The sequence below is a fragment of the Schistocerca americana genome, chromosome 3 (genome assembly GCF_021461395.2).
Source record: "Schistocerca americana isolate TAMUIC-IGC-003095 chromosome 3, iqSchAmer2.1, whole genome shotgun sequence".
In the NCBI taxonomy this organism is placed as follows: Eukaryota; Metazoa; Arthropoda; class Insecta; order Orthoptera; family Acrididae; genus Schistocerca; species Schistocerca americana.
In genome coordinates this window covers 557,545,149-557,567,730 of record NC_060121.1, presented here as the reverse complement: position 1 = coordinate 557,567,730, position 22,582 = coordinate 557,545,149, and the positions used below count along the sequence as shown (strand labels likewise).

At 39.7% G+C, this 22,582-nt stretch overlaps 1 protein-coding gene across 1 annotated transcript in view; it reads right to left on the bottom strand.

Annotated features, from left to right (window-relative positions):
- LOC124606219 (low-density lipoprotein receptor-related protein 4) overlaps positions 1 to 22,582 on the bottom strand; it is a 633,935-nt gene that overhangs the window by 216,920 nt on the left and 394,433 nt on the right. The window contains exons 8-9 of the mRNA XM_047138193.1: positions 12,022 to 12,220; positions 7,103 to 7,235 (exon numbers count right to left, since the gene is read on the bottom strand). Coding sequence (XP_046994149.1) covers positions 7,103 to 7,235; positions 12,022 to 12,220 — 332 coding nt within the window. The remainder of the gene's footprint in view (positions 1 to 7,102; positions 7,236 to 12,021; positions 12,221 to 22,582) is intronic.

Genomic DNA, 22,582 nt, shown 5'->3' with positions numbered 1-22,582 from the left:
GTCGGAAGTATGTGGCTGACGGACTGCGTCAGCTTTCAGACAACACCACATACAAAGTTTGCCAAGGTAATCCCATTTCTGATGTCCAGGCGGAGCTTCAAGGAATCCTCAGAACCTTAGGCCCCCTACAAAACCTTTCACCTGACTCCATCAACCTCCTGACCCCACAGACACCCCACACCCCTTCTTCCTTCTACCTTCTTCCTTCTTCCTAAAATTCACAAACCCAATCATCCCGGCCATCCCATTGTAGCTGGTTACCAAGCCCCCACAGAACGTATTTCGGCCTACGTAGATCTACACCTTCAACCCATTACATGCAGTCTCCCATCCTTCATCAAAGACACCAACCACTTTCTCGAACGCCTGGAATCCTTACCCAGTCTGTTACCCCCGGAAACCATCCTTGTAACCATTGATGCCACTTCTTTATGCACAAATATTCCACATGTCCAGGGCCCCACTGCGATGGAGCACTTCCTTTCATGCCGATCACCTGGCACCCTACCTAAAACCTCTTTCCTCATTACCTTAGCCAGCTTCATCCTGACCCACAACTTCTTCACTTTTGAAGGCCAGACATACCAACAATTAAAGGGAACAGTCATGGGTACCAGGATGGCCCCCTCGTATGCCAACCTATTCATGGGTCGCTTAGAGGAAGCCGTCTTGGTCACCCGGGCCTGCCAACCCAAAGTTTGGTACAGATTTATTGATGACATCTTCATGATCTGGACTCACAGTGAAGAACAACTCCAGAATTTCCTCTCCAACCTCAACTCCTTTGGTTCCATCAGATTCACCTGGTCCTACTCCAAATCCCATGCCACTTTCCTTGACGTTGACCTCCATCTGTCCAATGGCCAGCTTCACACGTCCGTCCACATCAAACCCACCAACAAGCAACAGTACCTCCATTATGACAGCTGCCACCCATTCCACATCAAACGGTCCCTTCCCTACAGCCTAGGTCTTCGTGGCAAACAAATCTGCTCCAGTCCGGAATCCCTGAACCATTACACCAACAATCTGAAAACAGCTTTCGCATCCCGCAACTACCCTCCCGACCTGGTACAGAAGCAAATAACCAGAGCCACTTCCTCATCCCCTCAAACCCAGAACCTCCCACAGAAGAACCACAAAAGTGCCCCACTTGTGACAGGATACTTTCCGGGACTGGATCAGACTCTGAATGTGGCTCTCCAGCAGGGATACGACTTCCTCAAATCCTGCCCTGAAATGAGATCCATCCTTCATGAAATCCTCCCCACTCCACCAAGAGTGTCTTTCCGCCATCCACCTAACCTTTGTAACCTCTTAGTCAATCCCTATGAAATCCCCAAACCACCTTCCCTACCCTCTGGCTCCTACCCTTGTAACTGCCCCCGGTGTAAACCCTGTCCCATGCACCCTCCCACCACCACCTACTCTAGTCCTGTAACCCGGAAGGTGTACACGATTAAAGGCAGAGCCACGTGTGAAAGCACCCACGTGATTTACCAACTAACCTGCCTACACTGTGAAGCTTTCTATGTGGGAATGACCAGCAACAAACTGTCCATTCGCATGAATGGACACAGGCAGACAGTGTTTGTTGGTAATGAGGATCACCCTGTGACTAAACATGCCTTGGTGCACGACCAGCACATCTTGGCACAGTGTTACACCGTCCGTGTTATCTGGATACTTCCCACTAACACCAACCAGTCAGAACTCCAGAGATGGGAACTTGCCCTTCAGTATATCCTCTCTTCTCGTTATTCGCCAGGCCTCAACCTCCACTAATTTCAAGTTGCTGCCACTCACACCTCACCTGTCTTTCAACAACATCTTTGCCTCTTTACTTTCGCCTCGACTGACATCTCTGCCCAAACTCTTTGTCTTTAAATATGTCTGCTTGTGTCTGTATGTGTGGATGGATATGTGCGTGTGTGCGAGTGTATACCTGTCCTTTTTTCCCCCTAAGGTAAGTCTTTCCGCTCCCGGGATTGGAATGACTCCTTACCCTCTCCCTTAAAACCCACTTCCTTTCGTCTTCCCCTCTCCTTCCCTCTTTCCTGATGAGGCAACAGTTTGTTGCGAAAGCTAGAATTTTGTGTGTATGTTTGTGTTTGTTTGTGTGTCTATCGACCTGCCAGTGCTTTTGTTTGGTAAGTCTCATCATCTTTGTTTTTAGATATATTTTTCCCACGTGGAATGTTTCCATCTATTATATTTATTTGGAATAACTTACATATGTCTATGATGAGGATCAACTGTCAGTCACTGCACCAAGAGTTCATTGCTACAGCTTTTTCCGTGTTTTGGTGCAAACTTCTGGTGTTCTGTCTCTTTCCTATATACAAGTGTGGTTTTAAAAGTTTTCAGAATCACCACAAGAGGTCAGCACTAGCGCAACGAGTTGTTTACATGATATTAATTGGACTGCTGCCGGTAAACATGTGCCATGTCAGGGCTCTTGGAAGAGAGCTGTGGCAGTGACATGGCTCTATTGTTGTTCCAGCAAAGTGATTTGTGAAGATGGAAAAAATCGAGATTCTAACAGAGATTAAGTACTTCGTAAGGAAAGGTATGAAAGCAAAGGACTTTCATGCCAATTTCCAGAATACACCGGGGGACTGGTCTTTCATATTCAACTGTTGCCAAATGGACAAATGAATTTAAATTTGGTCGGGAGAGCTCAGATGAAGATCCACACAGTGGTCAGCCAAGATGTGTCACTTCTCCAGAATCATTGCAAAAGTGCATAAAATGGTCATGGAGGATCACCGATTGAAAGTGCATGTAACTGCTCATGTCTGCCAGATGTCATCCAAAAGGGTATATTACATTTTAACTGAAGAATTAGAAATGAAAAAATTATCTTCAAGATGGGTGCTGCGACTCTTGACACGGATAAAAAATGTATGTGCCATCACCATGGCAAAATTATGTGACTAAGGTATGAATTGTTGCCACACCCACCTTATTAACCTGATATGGCTCTGTCAGACTTCCATCTCTTTCCAAAACTGAAAATTTTTCCTGGTGGACAAAGATTCACTTCAAACGAAGAACTGATAGCCAGAGTTGACAACTACTTTGCAGGCCTGGAGGAAATTCATTTATGAGATGGGATCAAGGCACTGGAACATCTTTGGAACAAGTGCATTATCTACAAGGAGACTACTTTGAAAAATAAAAAGAGTTTCAGTGATGTAAGCACTTTTTTTCTATTTCGTTCCGAGAACTTTTCAAACCACCCTCATACAACAGCATAATCCACAAACAGCCTCATGGATTCAAATGAATGAACAGTGTGTGGTGCAATTATGTAATTGTTTTACTAATTCCAACTGCACATTTAATTCAGTTGGCACATAATCAGAACAGAACAATAAGAAAATAATTACAACTCAAACATGTCAACCTAGTAAGTACTGGATCTAATATTGCTACAAGGTGAATAAATATAAAAAATTTTAAAAACTTACTTGGTTGAATTCTGAAAGCATTAAGTATGGGGCCCTGTTGTCTTGTAAAAAAGCAGTGGAAAGCACGCTTCCTATTGTCATGAACTACAAGTTAACATAGGGGAATCCTACAAAGAGGTAAAAAGATAAGTAGCAAAAACATTGAGCATAACAGATTGGTGATGGATGGGGAAGGGGGGGGGGGGGGGGGAAGGGTGTCAGATAAAATATAAACGTAATAGGAAAGAGGTGTCATGCAATTAAAACTCACCATAGCAGAAGGAAGAGCTGGTGCACCAGTAGGTATTTGTTTACAACAATCATGCTGATTGGGGTCGTCCTGCAGTGCCCTCACCAACCATAAACACAAAAATAGTGCAGTAAGGCTATGGAATAGGAACTGCATGAATTGAGTGCCGGCCAGGTGATGGTGCTGGAGCAGTGGGAATTTCAATTAAGTGCAGGGGTATGGGGAGGGAAGGGGAGGAGGGGGTGGGGAGGAGGGAAAAGGGGAGAAAGTTAAATATATGGGAACCTTATGTATTAATGTGGAAGAACAGGCAACGGGGAGTGTGGGCAGAGGTAAATGGGAAGTGGTGTGATGTGAACTTCATGTAAGATATAGGTAATGTTATAATAACAGAAATCAAACATGGAAAATCCAGGATGAAATGTAACACTATTATGAGAAGGAAAGTTGCTACTGCGGATTCAGTTCTCTGGGACTGCAGACGTGTGTGCAAGTTGTGTTTGCATGAGTGTGTGCGTGCATGTGTGTATGTGTGTCTACTGCTGACAAAGGCCTTAATGGCTGAAAGCTATAATTATGTGAATCTTTTTGTTGTGCCTATCGCGATTCAGCATCTCTGCTATATGGTGAGTAGCAACTTTCCTTCTCTGGTATTGTTACATTCCATCCTGGATTTTTGATTGTTTGATTTCCTTCTCATAATATTGTTATAATGACAGAAAGGGATATTTGTCATATTGTTACAGGAAAATTTTGACCTGGGATGAATGGAAAGAAAGGTGTTATAAGCATTCATAGGAAAGACAGGAGGGGAGGAATTGGTTTTAACAAGGAAGCAGGATAAGAGGGCAGATAGTTGGGTGGGTGGTAGAGATGGAGGGGGAGGAAGGAACATTTCATTCATCTTTAATCCAAAATGGAATTTTCATGCCCTTCCCTCCCATTCTACCACCCCTTTCCTCCCCCTTATCCTATTTCCTTATTAAAACCAATTTCCTCCCTCCCCCATACCCCTTCCCACCTTTTCTACCAATACTTTTTGGCATATTTCTTTCCATTCTTTTCCTCTAACAGTATGACAAATTTCCCTTCCTGTTATTATTATATTACCCTCTGTCTTACATGAACCTCACATCACACCATTTTCCCTTTACCTCTGCCCCTCCTTCCCTTTGCCCATTCTTCCATATTAGATATATGGAGTTTCCATTGTTTGATACTTGAGGTTCCCATTTTCCCTTTACCTCCTCCTACCCCTTTCCTCCCCTTCCCTCCTCATTCCCCTGTACCTTATTTAATTCCCGATCCAGAACCATCACCCGGCTGGCCCTCAACTGACACAGTTCGTATTCCGTAAACTTGCTACACCATTTCTATGTTTATGGTTGGTGAGGGCATTGCAGTTCCACGCCATTCAGTTTGTTCACTGTAAACATGTATCAACCGCTGCACCTGACTCTTCCTTCTGCTATGGCGAGTTTTAATTACATGACATCGCTTTCTTAATTACCTTTATATTTTATCCGTCACTCCCCCACCCCCTCCCAACTTGTTATGTTCAATGTTTTCACTATTTATCTTCTTACCTTTTTTTATGGTTCCCCTGCATTAACTTGTAGTTCCTGACAAGCATGTTTTTTACCACCATTTTACATTACAACCGGGGCCCCATATTTAATGTATTCAACATTAAACCAAGAAGTTTTTAAAGTGTTCTAAATTTACTCATCTTTTAGTGATATTAGATCTGCTGATCACTAATTTCATGTGTTTGAGCTGTAATTATTTTCTTGTTGTTCCACCCTGATGGTGCGCTAACTGAGTGAAATGTGTAATTAGAATTAATAAAATAGTTACATAATAGCAACAGAGAATATTCACTCATCTGAATCATTATCTACTATTGCTGCAGCTGCCATAATGGAATGGAATGGAATACACAGTCTCATGGAGGTTCCTATGATACACACCAGAGCATTTATATTTATACAGTGAATAGCAATGACATCATAACACTCCTTTCACATATGAAGATTTTTCCCAAATAAAGATGTCATTTCAGCTACTAGAAAGTTCTCCAATGAATTACAAAGGTTGTCTGTTATTCCATTTTGTTCAACAGAAAACAATGAAGAATTGTACTTAATGCCCACTGAAAGTCAACAAACATGGTATCAACCTGGACACTGCTATCTACTGCATCCTGAATGTCTGGATGTTAAAAATGAACAGAATGAACCAAGACTAACATGAGTGCTATTTGTAGAAACCATACTGACTCTTACAGAACCAATATTTTGGTCTCCAAGGAGGTCATAATAAATGAGTATTTAACACAGTAAATTCCACAATTTTACAATAGACTGATGTCAGTGATTAAGGTCTATATTTACGCTCATCTGCCCAATGATCTGTCTAGAAAATGGGAATAACCCACTTGTCTCCCCAACTGCTTGGAATACGTTAGTGCTCCAGTAACCTACAATAAACAGCTGCTAGTAGGTGAATGATTTTCTTGCATTATGTATATAGAATCATTCCAGTATTGCTTTATTCTAGTCATTTTTTGTCAAAAGTTAATTATTTTTCTATGTCTTTAATAATGTTGTAGTAATTACTCTTTGCTCAGTCAGTTGCTTCTAATCCAAGAATGTCTTACATGGATAAGTTTTATTGAAGTGCTCTTCTTTAAACACTGCCAAATAATTAATTATCATCAAAACCAGAATTTGTCAAGACTTTTCCTCTGTTGAGCACCTAAGTTGTTTTTCTATTAAATGCTATATTATCTCAGCGTCTGTAATTTTGATATTTGTGAGGCAATTTTGGAAGAACATTTCTGTTGTATTTTAGTCTTTGAATTTGGTGCTAGTGCGATCACTAAATGACAGTTTAGATGACTTTGACATGTTTACTGACTGTTTGCAAGACTAAGATTTCTTAAGATGTCTTGTTACAGGTACAAAATTTTTCAAATGTTTTAAATCCTTTGATTCTCTTTCTTGTAGTTCTATTACACCATACTTCTAGCTCCTTGCTGTTGTATTTTTCATTGCCAATTATCAGTAGCAATAATCTACTAGCAACAGCCTGTTGTGTACATCCCTTGAATATTTCCAAGATAGCAATGTGCAATCCCATTGCTATTGTGCGTTCTGAAGCACAATGATTTGAGGTGGCATGTTATACATCTCAAAGGGTTGAGTTTCACTTGTCTTAAAAATAATGTAATCTACTCTTTATATTGTATTAAGAGTAAGTTTAATATTCAAAAATTGTAAGTCTAAATGCACACTTTACTAATGTACAATACAAATGAATTGCTCATATAAACAACTGAGAATTGTTCAACAACAATGTTGTCTAGTAGTGCTCCACATGTCTTTTAAAAAGTAGATACCTGTAGTGATCACTGCTGAGAGCGTAGCCCGTGCGACAGGCACACCCTTTGCTTCCATCTGCATTGGTAACACAGAGGTGTTCACATCTTGAACGTAGTTCACATTCTCTTCGCTGTGGGCAGTTTTCTTCATCTGGCAGAAACATATGAAGACAGGGTATCTTGATAACAACTATTTCTCAAGTCTTCCTACAGCAAAACTTTACAGTTTTCATTTCAAACTAACACATTACAGAAAAATGAAATGAGCATAGAAATTAGAGATAAGGTATGAATGTAGGAAACATACGGTAATATAAGAGGATACATCACTTTTAGTGCTGAAATACAAGCTTAAATTGTAGACTGTTCTGTCATGTTAGACAGTATTCATGATACTAGCATAGATAGTTAAAACATATAACATCCTGATGGTACAGATATGATTCTGTAGTAAAAGGTGACTGCTGACACTGAAAATAGACTGTAGAATCATTCAAGTATTGAAAATATTATAAATTCTGCACCTAAGGTGCTTGCCATGGTGTCAACGGCTCAAGCACACAGTACGAGTCTGCACATCTGCTTTGACATGTGACATTGTGTGTGACGTTATGAGTTTACATTGCAAAGGATTTAAGCAGTCTGTTATTAAATATTATCTGTGGTTTTTTTAGTTAACTGGGAAGTCTACGATGTTTGTAAACTATGCCGTTTATTCCAAATATGTAGTGCTGTACAAAAGTGTGATTAGTGTGAAACCTGAGAGCATAGTTTAAGCTAGTACCAATTATGTTTACATTTTTATTTATTACCAGTATGAGTGTGTTCTTCTGTATTTGGTATCGTTTGCAAGGGTAAGGCTTAGTAGCAACTTAAGACCATAATTTAAATTATTGCAAATAAAGTGTTATTAGTGATTATGATTATACTGTTGTTCTTAACAATTATTTGGCTGCTTTTGTAATGTGGCACATTTGTTGAGGTGAGGTTAGGCAGGAAACTAAGTGCAGAGCTCATTTGGTCATGAGTGAAACGGGAAGTAATGTTATTTATAGTTTTTGTTCGTACAAATATTTGGCTGTTTGTGTGTGTTTATGTGTGTGTGTGTGTGTGTGTGTGTGTGTGTGTGTGTGTGTGTGCGGGTGCATGGTTGCCCATGCATGTGTGTGGAAGTGCAGTGTATAAGAAATAGATTGTTCTTTTTGTGGCAGTGCTCTTACTGGTGGTTCACTCCTGTGGTGGATGTTCGTTTTTGTGATGTGGTTTGTAGTAATGGTTCAGTTGAGTGGGATAAAGTATTTGGTATTTATTGGCTATTTATTTGTTTTTGGTTTTTTACTTGTTACTTTTCATTTGTACGGCAATTTCAGTTTATTCTGGAGGGATTCGTGTATGTGGTTTATTTTTTTTTTTATTTTTTATTTTTTTTTATTTTGTGTGTGTGTGTGTGTGTGTGTGTGTGTGTGTGTGTGTGTGTGTGTGTGTGTGTGTGGGTGGGTGGGTGGGTGTTTGGGTTGCATGTCTCGGTTTCAGCGAAATATTCGATTCCATTAGTGTGTCATTTGCATTTTTTTGTTTAGTTTATTTTGTAGTAATCTGAGTGTGCCATTTCCTGATTATGTGGTGGCTTTTTGGGAAAGTGTCTAGTACTGCTGTCTTAGTTTGAGCTACATATGTCTATGACACACTGTGATTTCACTTGCATATATACATTGCTTTATTCCAGAGGAATTTGTGTGTGTTATTTTTCAATTATGTCATTGTTTTGTGTTGGGGCGTGTCCAGTATCTCTTTCTTGCTTTGAGCCATATAGTTCATCCAAATGGTTAAACTCCAATTTTGTGTTTTTTGTACATTTTCATTCAGTTTATTCTAGAGGAATCCATGTATGTGATTCGCTAAGTCTGTTGTTGCTTTGGAATGATGTTAGCTTTACTGACGTTTTTTAGTTTTTCCTGTCCACAACCCGCTAATTTTCATAGTTTTTACGTTAATTTCATTAGCTGACTGAAATATTTCGTGTGTTTTCTACATTTCTTCTCAACCTTAACTGTCTATTTTGTTGTCGTGATCATGAAGGCTGTAATGGGCCTCTTAATAAATGTTATCTGTGGTTGTCTTAGAAACTCATGTAAACTTTGTTGCCTACTTGAAATATTACATCATGGGTCAAAGTAGAGGGTTGAAATCGGACCTTGTTCTATACCAGTGTCAATTAAACTTCACATTGTTTCAAAGGAGAATCTGCTTCTCATCTTCAGGTTATGCTGACAATTGTTTGAAGCCCCTTGTGACGCCTCCAAGTGCAATGCTTCAGACGTATCAGCAACATTTATTGTCTTGGTAATGCCTTACAGAACACTGAAATGCCTGTTAAATAACATACAATAAACCAAGAAAAATTAATTAAATAAGAAATTTATTTTTGATTATTGGTATTTAATGTCTTATAAACAATAAGCAAATCAAGGAAACTGATACTTGAAAATGTCTGTGAATAGTACTTTGTTTGATTTTACAGAGTACGTCATTCTGATCTTACACTGCAGTAATTCTGGGAATTTGTGGTAATTTTACATCTGAATACGCAGATCAGAGTTTGAATCTTCTAAATACCATTTTTGTTGTACTTCCTCTTCCTGTATAAGATCCCTTTCCAAGTATTAGCAGAAAATGGAAGTCTTTGGAATAATTATATGGCAATCTGTAGAATAGTAGTGGGTACGTCACTCCTGTTTAGTATTAAGCTCAAGTTTGAAATTCTGAGTTATTTGTAGCACTTCTGACCACTCAATAAGAAGTGAAAAACATGAAGACCCCTTCTATTGTTATACTCTATTTGTTTCTATTAGTAATACTTATTCCAACACGTGGATCATATTTAATATAATGAACATGTTTTTAAGTCTGTTTTAGTTTTATCTCAATTACTTGCTACTGGAAGCCACAGCAGCACCAACTCAAAATTCAGTCCTAGCTCATGACAGAGCATGGTAGGGTTACATTACTTGTTCTTATACTACTCCTGATGCCAATATTAATTCTTCCCCTCCTCTTATTTCCACATATTATGAAATAACCAATTTGTTATTCAAGCAGTATTTAAATAAAATTTATTATTCACAGGAAAGTTTTCAAACTACTGATGATAGTAGGAAATTTGTTTCTTATCTAAACATCTTCTTGACATGTGAACATAAATTTTCAGTGTTGCTGATTGTTTCTAGATTGTTTTACCTCATTTAAAAGTCTTCGTTCTCCATGGTTCAATAAATGTTTTTCTTTTTCCAAAAACTCTATGTTTCAAAAGTTATTTGTACGGTATCCAAAATTTTCATGTTCTAGAATGTTTCATTTTTACAAAGTGGTTATTTCCCAAATTCAGTACCATAGTTTTGTAACTCTGATTCTTCTGTTTATGAAAATATATACTTTCACTTAAATACCCTCTTACTTTGTTACAATGTTCTGAAAAGAATAGTTGCTACTTACCATATAGCAGAGATGCTGAGTCACAGATGGGCACAACAAAAAGACTGTCAGAAAATGAGATTTCAGCCAGCAAGCCGTCATCAGAGGTAGAACACACACACACACACACACACACACACACACACACACACACACAAACACACACATGACTGTAGGGCCGAAATCTCATTTTCTGACAGTCTTTTTGTTGTGCCCATCTGCGACTCAACATCCGCTATATGGTGAGTAGCAACTATTCTTTTCATAATGTTCTTACATTCCATCCTGGATTTACCATTGTTGAATTCTGCCTCTTAGTTTGTTAATTAGTCCAATTAGAAAATTTCACTTTCTCAAAATATCTTGGCGAACTTTGGGGATCCCTGTGCACATAAAACTGCTTTTCCATAAAACAGTACCTACAATTCTGTCATTTGTTGGTTATACAGCTGCTAGTTAAATAAACTTGCTTCTTTGTCTGTTGCATGTGTCCTTCAATTTTGCTGTCTTTTATGTTAATGAATAAAACATAATAGTCAGTACTTTGTTGATTTATATTTTTATGCAGTACTTATGACTACAAATAGGCATTGTGCATGAAGATTTTGTCAGTCAGTGCCCGAGAGTGAAACCTAAAACTTCATGTAGATTTCAAAGTCGGAAACTAGCATTCACTATGCAATAAATCTTAGGTTTTACCATGTCTGTGTTACAATGTTGATTATCTGTGTTACCACTTGAAAAACTTTGTTAAGGCACTCATAAATTCATTACGTGAATTCCAAACCAGCAATATCACAACTTGTAAAAATACTTAGCACAAGCTGATCATCATTGATTTATAGCAATAAATGCAATGAACAAAATAGATGAACTTGACTGTGTTGTGCTATTGTCTCATTATTCACTCGAATGAACCTAAAATTAAGCGAGAAGGTTTTTGACACCAGTGAGAACCACAAGGCAATGTAAAAGGTCAGTAACATTACAGGCTAATTGATCACCTGTCTAGTACCTGGATTACTGGTGAAAACATATTTTATACTATTTCCTGAAAGTTCACAACTTATCACCTGGATTACTGGTGAAAACATATGTTATACTATTTCCTGAAAGGTCACAACTTATCTTAAGTTAACCTTGCATGATCTTTTTTAAATCTAATAAAAAAGCCTCTGATTTGTACCTCACTTAATATAAGACTATTTTCATACTTCAGTTCAGCACTAAATATAACATAATAATGTTGTTATACCTGCTGCTATGCTAAGCTTGTTAATCATTCCTTTCCATTCAACAAACATTTATCTTGCCTAAGCTCTTTCAATTACAGTAACAATAAATAAGTACTGAACATTAAACTGACACAAGTAACTAATTAAGAACGTTTCCAAACAATTATAATGCAAATCATACATCATTTAACCAGAAATGAGTAATCAGTTTGCACATGATTATAAGTATACCTTCTCCTTTAGGACAATCTCTCTTGCCATCACACATATGCTTACGGTTGATACAAGTAACAGAACTTCTTGAGGATGATGTATCATTGGCAGAAGTGATGTTCTCACAGCGAAACTGGTTCTCTTCACATGTAATTTCACATAAAGCTTCATCTTCTCCTTTAGAACAATCAGGCACTCCATCACAGACCCAGGTTTTCTAAAGAAACAGACAATTCAGATATTAGAGTGAGAAGTCAAAGATGCACTCTGTCAAAGGTCACATGTGTGACAACAGTATTATTAACCTGAATACAATAAAACTTCTCAAAAAATTTATAACCAAATCTGTAAACACTTTTCTGTACATTATTGAAAGAATAATATGTTCTTCTATCTGTGGCTAAATGGAACGAAGCAAAATATTTATGAAGATTATTAATCCAGACTTATAGATTAGCTGTCATTGGGTTATATGTTGCCTGTCTCAATCTCACTCACACTGCCTGTGATTCACTGACAGACAAATTGTTTGAGATTTTTGAGTATGTCAATTACTAACTTCCTTTTCTTTAGGATGGGGGATGTGGTTGTGATTAAATGTAATCAAATGTGAATTTAATAACAAAAGTGGAACTTTAACATTACAACACTAAATGTCTTTCTTCTAAAAATATATAAAATGTACATCAAACATGCACGTGTTTTGAATCAGCTGTCAGTCTATATCATTTTAGCATCTTTCCACAGCCTCAACTGTCTTTCTTCTCCTTTCTGTCATACTGAGATGTACTACAGCAAAATGAAGCTTAGTTTATTAGCATTCAACATAATTCGGCTTCAGTCTGTTAAGTCTGAAGAGCATTAGACAATGACAAAACAGAACATTGGCACAAAGAGAGAGCTTCTTATACGCCTTACTATGTTTCCTATGGCATACACTGATGGCAGCACCCCAATAGTAAGAGAATGTAAATAGAAACGTCTTGAAAATTTGAAATAACTGACTCCATTTCTGCTGCAATGAATTTTGAGTTAATTGTGCAATACTGCAAGAAATATGTTCATCGTTTGGAGAAGCGTTGTATTTATTTATGCAATTGCATATAATGCAAAGTTTTATATTTCCAGTGTCTACTGTAAAATCCAAAGAAGTACAGGCTTTTTAGTATCCATGGTCAAAAATAAATAATAAGGTGAGCCACAAAATATCCAGTAATTATAACCCACCAGAAAAGCAAATTTCAGAAACAAACATAATCAACATAGGAAACATCACAACCCGAAAAAGTATACACTTTATTCCACATTCAGCAGAACTTCTGTCAATGATTCTAAAAATAGTCCAAGGATATGAGCAAGAAAGCTCTAACAGAGTGTTTCTGACAGAGAGGGAAGTTGTACATAGATATGTATAAAACATTATAAGGAAGAAGAAAAGGACGGTAGCTTAATACAATCGCCTAAATGGTCAGTGTGTTGCCATATTTTTCATTAAGAAAGTGTAATATGATGGTTTAACCATAAAATGGACTACTTCCACAATTACAGTCCATGTTAACACACAAATAACTTAAACCTAAACTGACACAGCAATGTATGTGATCTACACTGAAAAGCCAAAGAAACTGATACACCTGCCTAATATCACGTAGGGCCCACAAGAACATGCAGAGGTGCCGCAACATGATGTGGGATGGACTCAACTAATGTCTGAAGTAGTGCTGGAGGGAGTTGACACCATGAATCCTGCAGGGCTGTCCATAAATCCACAAGAGTATGAGGGGGTGGAGATCTATTCTGAACAGCACATTAAAAGGAATCCCACATATACTCAATAATGTTCATGTCTGGGGAGTTTGGTAGCCAGCGGAAGTTTTTAAACTCAGAAGAGTGTTCCTGGAGCTACTCTGTAGCAATTCTGGATGTGTGGGGTGTTGACTGTTCTGCTGCAATTGCCCAAGTCCGTCGGAATGCACAGTGGACATGAATGGATGTAGGTGATCAGACAGGATACTTATGTATGTGCCACCTGTCAGAGACTTATCTATATGCACCAGGGGTTCCATATCATTCCAACTGTACATGCCCCACACTATTACAGAGCCTCCACCAGCTTGAACAGTCCACTGCTGACATGCAGGGTCCATGGATTCATGAGGCTATCTCCATACCCATACACGTCCATCCACTTGATACAATTTGAAATGAGACTTGTCTCACTAGGCAAGATGTTTCCAGTCATGAAGAGTCCAATGTTGGTGTTGATGGACCCAGGCTTAATATTGTGCAGTCATCAAGGATGCATGAGTGGGCCTTCAGCTCCGAAAGTCCATATAGATGGTTTTTGTTGAATGGTTCGCACACTGTAGTTTGTTGATGGTACAACATTGAAATTGGCAGAAATTTGCAGAAGGGTTGCACTTCTTTCATTGCTGAATGATTCTCTTGAGTCATCGCTGGTCTCGTTCTTGCAGGATCTTTTTCCAGCCACAGTGATGTCGGAGACTTGATGTTTTAGCAGATTCTTGATATTCATGGTACACTCGTGAAATGGTCGTATGGGAAAATCTCTACTTCATTGCTACCTCAGAGGTGCTGTGTCCCATCGTTCCTGCACCAACTATAGCACCACATTCAAACTGAACTTAAATCTTGATAACCTACCATTGCAGCAGCAGTAACCAATCTAACAACTGCGCCAGACACCTGTTGTCTTACATAGGTATTGCCAACTGCAGCATCATATTCAGCCTACTTACATAACTCTGTATTTGAATACGCATACCTATACCATTTTCTTTGACGCTTAAGTGTATATACAAATGCAGCTTTGTCAGTGGCCTACAGACTTTCTCCCTCAGAATAACAAAAATGAGAAGCAGTTACTGCATGCTAGAATGACCATAATACCTATGACTGCTTTCATAAAAAAATCTCCACATAATTATCTCGATGTTAAAGTCATCATGTACCTGGGAGTGTACCAACAATTCATTCTTATGGAAACCTAATACATGACATGACATACTACATAAACAGTATATTAGCCAAAATAAACAAACACTATATCACTTCTTGGCTGGTACCATGCAGTGGCTGTGACTCTTCATGCCAACATTTGTACGACATTTGGGAAAATCACTCATAAGACATCTCCCTCTATAGCCCAAGCTTGTACAAATGACAAAGTCAACAACAGGCAATAGATAACAAGTCATCACAAGCCAATACTATTTTCAAAGCCTGTCATCAACTCAACAAAGCCACCCAGATAATGAAACCATCAAATAAAACACAGCAACCAAGTGAAAGAAATATCAAACACCCATTGCAGACTCTTTGAACATAATGGATGAGCTGAACATTTTCAATTGTTCATTGGAAAATGCCATCCAGTGTGCAATTTATACAGAAACCAGACTCAAACAATATATTAGCAGAAAACCCAATATTAAGGCCAATGAATGCTATGGGATATATCCCCAACGTTGATTGAATCTGCCAAGACCAAGGCTTACATATATACAAATACCTTACCTCAAGAACATAAACTGAAGTGCCAAAGAAACTGGTATAGGCATGCGTATTCAAATACAGAGATATGTAAACAGGTAGAACATGACACTGCAGTCGGCAATGCCTATATAAGACAACAAGTGCCTGGAACCAATTGTTAGATCGGTTACTGCTGCTACAATGGCAGGTTGTCAAGATTTAAGTGAGTTTGAACTTAGAGTTATAGTCAGCACATGAACAATGGAACAAAGCATCTCTGAGATAGTGAAGAAGAGGGGATTTTCCCATATGACCATTTCACGGGTGTACCATGAATATCAGGAATCCAGTAAAACATCAAATCTCCGACATCGCTGTGGCTGGAAAAAGATCCTGCAAGAACGAGACCAACGAAGACTGAAGAGCATCATTCAGCGTGACAAAAGTGCAACCCTTCCACAGATTGCTGCCGATTTCAAAGTGGTGCCATCAACAAATGACAGCATGTGCACCATTCAATGAAACATTGATATGGGCTTTTGGAGACGGAGGCCCACTCATGAATCCTTGATGACTGCACAAAACAAAGCCGGGGTCCGTGAACACCAACATTGGACTCTTGATAACTGGAAACATGTTGCCTGGTGAGACAAGTCTCATTTCAAATTGTATCAAGTGGATGGACATGAATGAGTAGGCTATGGAGACAACCTCATGAATCCATGGACCCTGCATGTCAGCAAGGGACTGTTCAAAATTGTAGAGGCTCTGTAGTGGTGTTGGGCATGTGCAGTTGGAGTGATATGGGACCCCTGATATGTCTAGATAAGACTCTGACAGGTGACACATACGTAAGCATCCTGTCTGATCACCTACATCCATTCATGTCCATTGTGCATTTCGACGAACTTGTACAATTACAGGAGAACAATGTGACACCCCCACACGTCCAGAATTGCTACAGAGTGACTCCAGGAACACTCTTCTGTGTTTAAGCACTTCCACTGGCCATCAAACTCCCCACACACGAACATTATTTAGTGTATCTGGGATGCCTTTGAATGTGCTGTTGAGAGGAGATCTCCACCCCCTCGTGCTCTTACTGTTTTATGGACAGCCCTGCAGGGTTCATGGTGTCAATTCCTTCCAGCACTAAAAAATGGTTCAAATGGCTCTGAGCACTATGGGACTTAACTTCCGAGGTCATCAGTCCCCTAGAACTTAGAACTACTTAAACCTAACTAACATAAGGACATCACACACATTCATGCCCGGGGCAGGATTCGAACCTGCGACCATAGCGGTTGCACGGTTCCAGACTGTAGTGCCTAGAACCACACAGCCACCCTGGCTGGCCTTCCAGCACTACATAATATTAGGCAGGTGTACCAGTTTCTTTGGCTCTTCAGTATATTTAAAGCATACCATAAATATTATAGGTTCAAATGAATATAGAAACTAACAAAATCAGCCCAAGGATATGAGCAAGAAAGCTATGATAAACTACTTTCAATTACTCTGAAGCATACTGAAAACACACCTCCTGCTAACTTTAAGCATAGCATTATTCATGCAATCTTTGAAGACACTTACTGCAGTGGCTGACAAGGGTGAAATCAATAGAAACTGAATGTATTCGACTGGCACTGACAGTTTTCTCTTGCTGCCAACTTAACTACATATCATTACAGACAGTATGAAGTCTGGCCATTCATCTGCTTTTGAATACAGATGAGGATGTGTGACACACTGAGTTAACAAGAATCAAAGCAAATCTCACCATGGCAAAGACAACATAGAACACCAGCAATAGTGACAGTGTTCAATGCATAATATGCTGAGCTAAGGTTGGCAGCGCCCTGAGACAATTAAATAGACTGACGAGACAAAAGTCATGGGATAGTGATATGCACATATAAATATGGTGGTAGAATCACATACACATGGTATAAAAGGACAGTGCTTTGTACTAAGGTGAGTTACACGAAAAGGTTTTTGATGTGATTGTGGCCGCACGATGGGGATCAACAGACTCTGAATGTGGAATGGTAGTTGGAGCTAGATTCGTGGGACATTCCATTTCAGAAATCGTTAGGGAATTCAATACTCCACAATGTCATGAATGTGCTGAGAATGCCAAATTTCAGGTATTACCCCTGCCCACAGATAACACAATACCCCAAGGCCTTCACTTAATGGCTGAGAGTAGCAGTGTTTGCACAGAGTTGTCAGTGCTAATAGACAAGGAAGACTGTTTAAAATAACTGCAAAAATCAATGTGGGATGTATCCATTAGGACAGTGGGGAGATGGACCATGGCAGTGGACAACTGATGTGAGTGCCTTTGTTAATAGCACAACGACACCTGCAGTGTTTCTCCTCGGCCCGTGAACATATTGGTTGGACCCTAGATAACAGAAAAATTGTGGACTTGTCATATGAGTCCCAATTTCAGTTGATAATAGCTTATGCTATGGTTCAAGTGTGGTGCAGACACCATGAAGCCATGGACCCAAGTTGTCAAGAAGGCATGGTGCAAGCTCGTGGTGATTCCATAATTGTGTGGGCTATGTTAACATGGAATGGACTGTGTTCTCTGGTCCAACTGAACTGATCATTGACTGGAAATGTCATGTTCAGCTCCTTGGAGACCTTTTGTTCCCAAACGACATAACTGTTATGGATGACAATGTAACACATCACTAGGTTTGGAGAACATTCTGGACAACTCAAGCGAATGATCTGGCCACTGAGATTGCCCAACATGAATCCCATCGAACAGTTATGGGACATAATTGAGAGGTCAGGTCATGCCCAAACTCTTGCACCAGCAACACTTTCGCAATTATGGATGGCAATAGAGGTAGCATTGCTCAATATTTCTGCAGGTGACTTCCAACGACTTGTTGAGCCCATGCCACATTGACATGTTGTGCTATGCCAGGGAAAAGGAGGTCTGACATGATACTGGGAGGTATCCCATGAATTCTGTCACTGCATTACATTGGTCCAAAGTTGTACACAATTTTGCAACTTTTGATTATTCTGTTGCTTCCAAGAGCTGCTGCACGTGTATTCATGTAGTGTTCAAACAATACATGAAGCAGCAACATCACACTAACCTCTCTGCTCTAAATAAAACTGATACCTTAAGGTGCTGATCCCAACAGCTTGTGTATAGTATATGGTGGACTTACTAGAGGCAATTTTAGGACAAACTGCAAAAATATTCTTCCTTCTGGCGGCAAAAATACGCCAGACAAATCACAAAATGGTATAAGTTAATTGTCAGTGGTCTGACAGCACATCTGATCAAATGGAAAGAAACTGACAATGAATCAGACACAAGGGAATACCAATGGCATAGGTACAAGGTAAAGTTTTGCAAAGAAAGTGTTAAGAGGATGAAGAAGATCTTATTGCTGAGTCACAGAGACACAGAGTGAATGTCAGTACTACTACAGAGCCGAAACTTGCTGGCAGTTTGAAACTGTGTGGTGGACTGAGATTCTAACTCGGAATCTTTGCCTTTCACGGGCAAATGCTCTACTGACTGAGCTATCAAAGAATGACTCACAACCTGCCCTCACAGCTTAACTTCAACCACAATTCATCTCTTACCTTCCAAATTCACAGAAGTCCTCCTGCAAACCTTGCAAGACTAGCACTTCCAGAAGTAAGGGTATTGAGGAGACATGGCTTAGACAGAGCCTAGGCGGATGTTTCCCGCATGAAATTTTCACTCTGTAGTGGAGTGTGTGCTGATAAGGAACTTCCTCACAGATTAAAACTGTGCACCAGACCACGACTTGAACTCAGGATCTTTGCCTTTGCCCACGAAAGGCAAATATCCTGAGTTCAGGTCTCAGTCTGGTGCACAGTTTTAATCTGCCAGGAAGTTTCATATCAGGACACACTCTGCAGCAGAGTGAAAATTACATTCTACTACGGAGCTCTTTGGGAGACAATTACCAAGCAACTAGTACTTTCAAGCCGGGTGTAGAGTTGAGAGATTTTCCTTGTGATTTGGGTTATAACAAAAGGTTCTTGGTGAAGATCATATAATAATAGTAAAATGTGCAGACATTCTGACTGCAGCATCAATTTAATTGAAAATGACATTAGGCACACTGCTGAGAATGTTCCTCATACTAATGTGAAAACTGTGTCATTCTTTAAGCCCTGGCTGAAGCAGCATTACTTAGTTAATTTACAATTCTGAAAATTGCTCAGAGGAAAGGGATATTCATCCATGGGTGTGATTGAGGAATCTTTCTTGGTTGCACCATATATGGCACCATTTGGATCTCTAATCTGAATGCTTCTGGTGACAGACTACTTTCATTGCTACTAATTACTTAAAACATCCATTCAATCAGTATTCATACCACATCAAACACCAGGTGGCTCTACACCCAGCTTGAAAGTACTAGTTGCTTGGTAATTGTCTCCCAAAGAGCTCCATAGTAGAATGTAATTTTCACTCTGCTGCAGAGTGTGTGCTGATACGAAACTTCCTGGCAAATTAAAACTGTGCACCAGACCGAGACTTGAACTCAGGATATTTGCCTTTCGTGGGCAAAGGCAAAGATCCTGAGTTCGAGTCGTGGTCTGGTGCACAGTTTTAATCTGTGAGGAAGTTCCAGGTGGCCTTGGCCTATTTAGTATCAATTCATCCAAAACAAAGGGCCACACATGGTTGAAACAGATAAGAAAAACAAAATGGTGCTGCTTACACAAAGTTATGGATCTAAAAGAACATCTGTTTGGAGTCTTACATAAAAAAAATCAAAGTCCTGTAACTAAGAATGATGACTCTTACATCAAAAAATCAAAGCCCCATAACTAAGAATGATGACCTTCTCATATAAATACAGAAAAATGAAAAGATAGATGTCATGGCAGCAGATGTGAGCTGTGCACGGCTTGTGTTCATGTTTATTGTTTGTCACCTTCTATTACAGTACTGCCACCTTGTTTTCTTATTCCATTTACTGGTGTCACTAACTTCCCGCCTTACTTGCCCATGAGTGGCAGCAGCAGTGCTTATCAATCTTACACTTTCATACCATCTCTGGGGTGACCGATAGTATTTCTGGACCGTCTTGTGTCTGGAGGTCAGTTGGCTGTTCAGTCAGGATGCAGCAGCAGCAAAGTCGGGGACAGAGCACAGGTGAGGCATGGGCAGCCAGTACTCGCCCGACCACTGGCGACACACATGCATTGTTCGATGGAAGGAGATTTGAGTGGGAATGACCGTTGGTTGGTCGTGCGGTCAGTCGTCTCATCGGGCAACGTGTAACTGATTCTCTGACTGTTTCTGGGTCCCTTCTATTGGTCATCTCGCTGGACGTGGGTTGGTTCCTTGCCTGTGCAGAGATGTCAAAATGTTCCCTCTGTGTGGTTGGGTACGAGCCAGCCTCTCTGCATCGTGGTGTCTCCGAGTTGTGAATGGACATCAAGGGAGTCATGGACAGACCAGCAGTGAGTCTGGACATAGCAGCACTGCAAGTTGGTCAGTTGGCACAGAGCAGCAAGGAGGTCCCTATCTCGCAGAGTCGGGCTGGAGCCGCTGGCAGCGTGCACGCGCAGTTGGAGTTGTGAGGTGCTTCTTGCAAGGGTTATAATGTTTGTCACCCACCGATCTAGGACTCTAAAGTTTAGTGCTCACTTAACCTACTGTCAAGCCTCGACTGCTATCACTTCTCTTTGTTTGATCCTGGCTGTTGCTTTCTGCCAGATTCCTGCGAGCAACAACACGTGTGCATTGAAATCAGCTAGATTTGTAGCCGTTTTCTTGGATGGGGTTTAACTTATTTTAATTCACTCCTTCATTAATGAAGTGCACAAGTGGTATCTTCTGCCTTGTGGCCATAAACATTCCAGTTACCTGCCCTAGGCATTGACATAGTTTATGACAGTGTATTTTCCTTGTCGTGTTGTTGCTGTCCAGCATGGTGAGCAGTTCGACAGATGAAGTGTGTTGGTAGCTTTGGGCCTTTATTCTGACTTGGCTGGATTGGGCACCAGTATCCAGAACGTTGAGCTATTGAAGTCTTGTTCTCGTTTTACTCATAGGGTGGAGCAGAACTGATATTGTTGGTTGGTTTGTTGGCTGGCCTTCGATTGGGTTGCCTTCTGATTAAGAGGTTGTCGGTTTGGCTGCCTGTCTCACCTAAATGTGCATTAGTGTTACTTGTCAGGTCGACCCTTGGAACCTTCTGAGTGCCGCCCCTTGGTTTTACATAGTGATTTCCTTTAGTTTTAAGTACTGCGTGTGGCCTTCAGCTGAGTTTTACCTTATTAAAATTTGCAAGGCTTTTCTTCTTAGGCCTTAAGCTGTAAAATTGTTTTATGCATGCTGTGTGGCCTTCAGCTGAGTTTTATTCTCAATTAAATTAAAAATTCAGAATCTTTGTCTTGCCTTTAACTCATAAGATTGTAATTCTTTAGTATGAGGCCATCAGTCGAGTTTTACATGAAATATTTTAAGCTAAGGCCCTCAGCCTTTCTAAATTGGAAGCTCTTCTTCCTAGGCTTTAAGCCATTAAATTGTTTTGTTGATATGCGACCTTCAGCCGAGTTTTCAACCTATTTAGAATTAACATTGAAAATCCTTGTTTTGGCCTTAAGCCATAACATTGTTCTTGCTTAATGTGTGGCCTTCAGCCGAGTTCCATAAGAGAGATTTAAGCTAAGGCCTTCAGCCTATTTTCATTGAAGAAAAAAATTTTTTTAAAAGAAGTGAAACTTCCAGAAGAACCCTTGTACCTCAATTCCTTGCTTACGCCTTGGACCTTGGATTTTTGTATGTGACCTTTAGCCAATTCAAATTAAATCAAAGGAGCTCTTTCATTAAAACCTTGAGAGTTTTTAATTCTTGCTTATGTTATTGTGTGTTTTAACAAATGAAGTTTATATGTTGAGTGCAACTGACAGCAACTTATTTTGGCCCCTTTCCACAAATTAACCTCACCCACTCTGTCCTGTTAGTCCAGCGATTTCAAGATGTATTGTTCTTATCAGAACATCACAGGGAAATTGCTGAAATCAAATAGATACATCTTGATGAATACAAATGTTC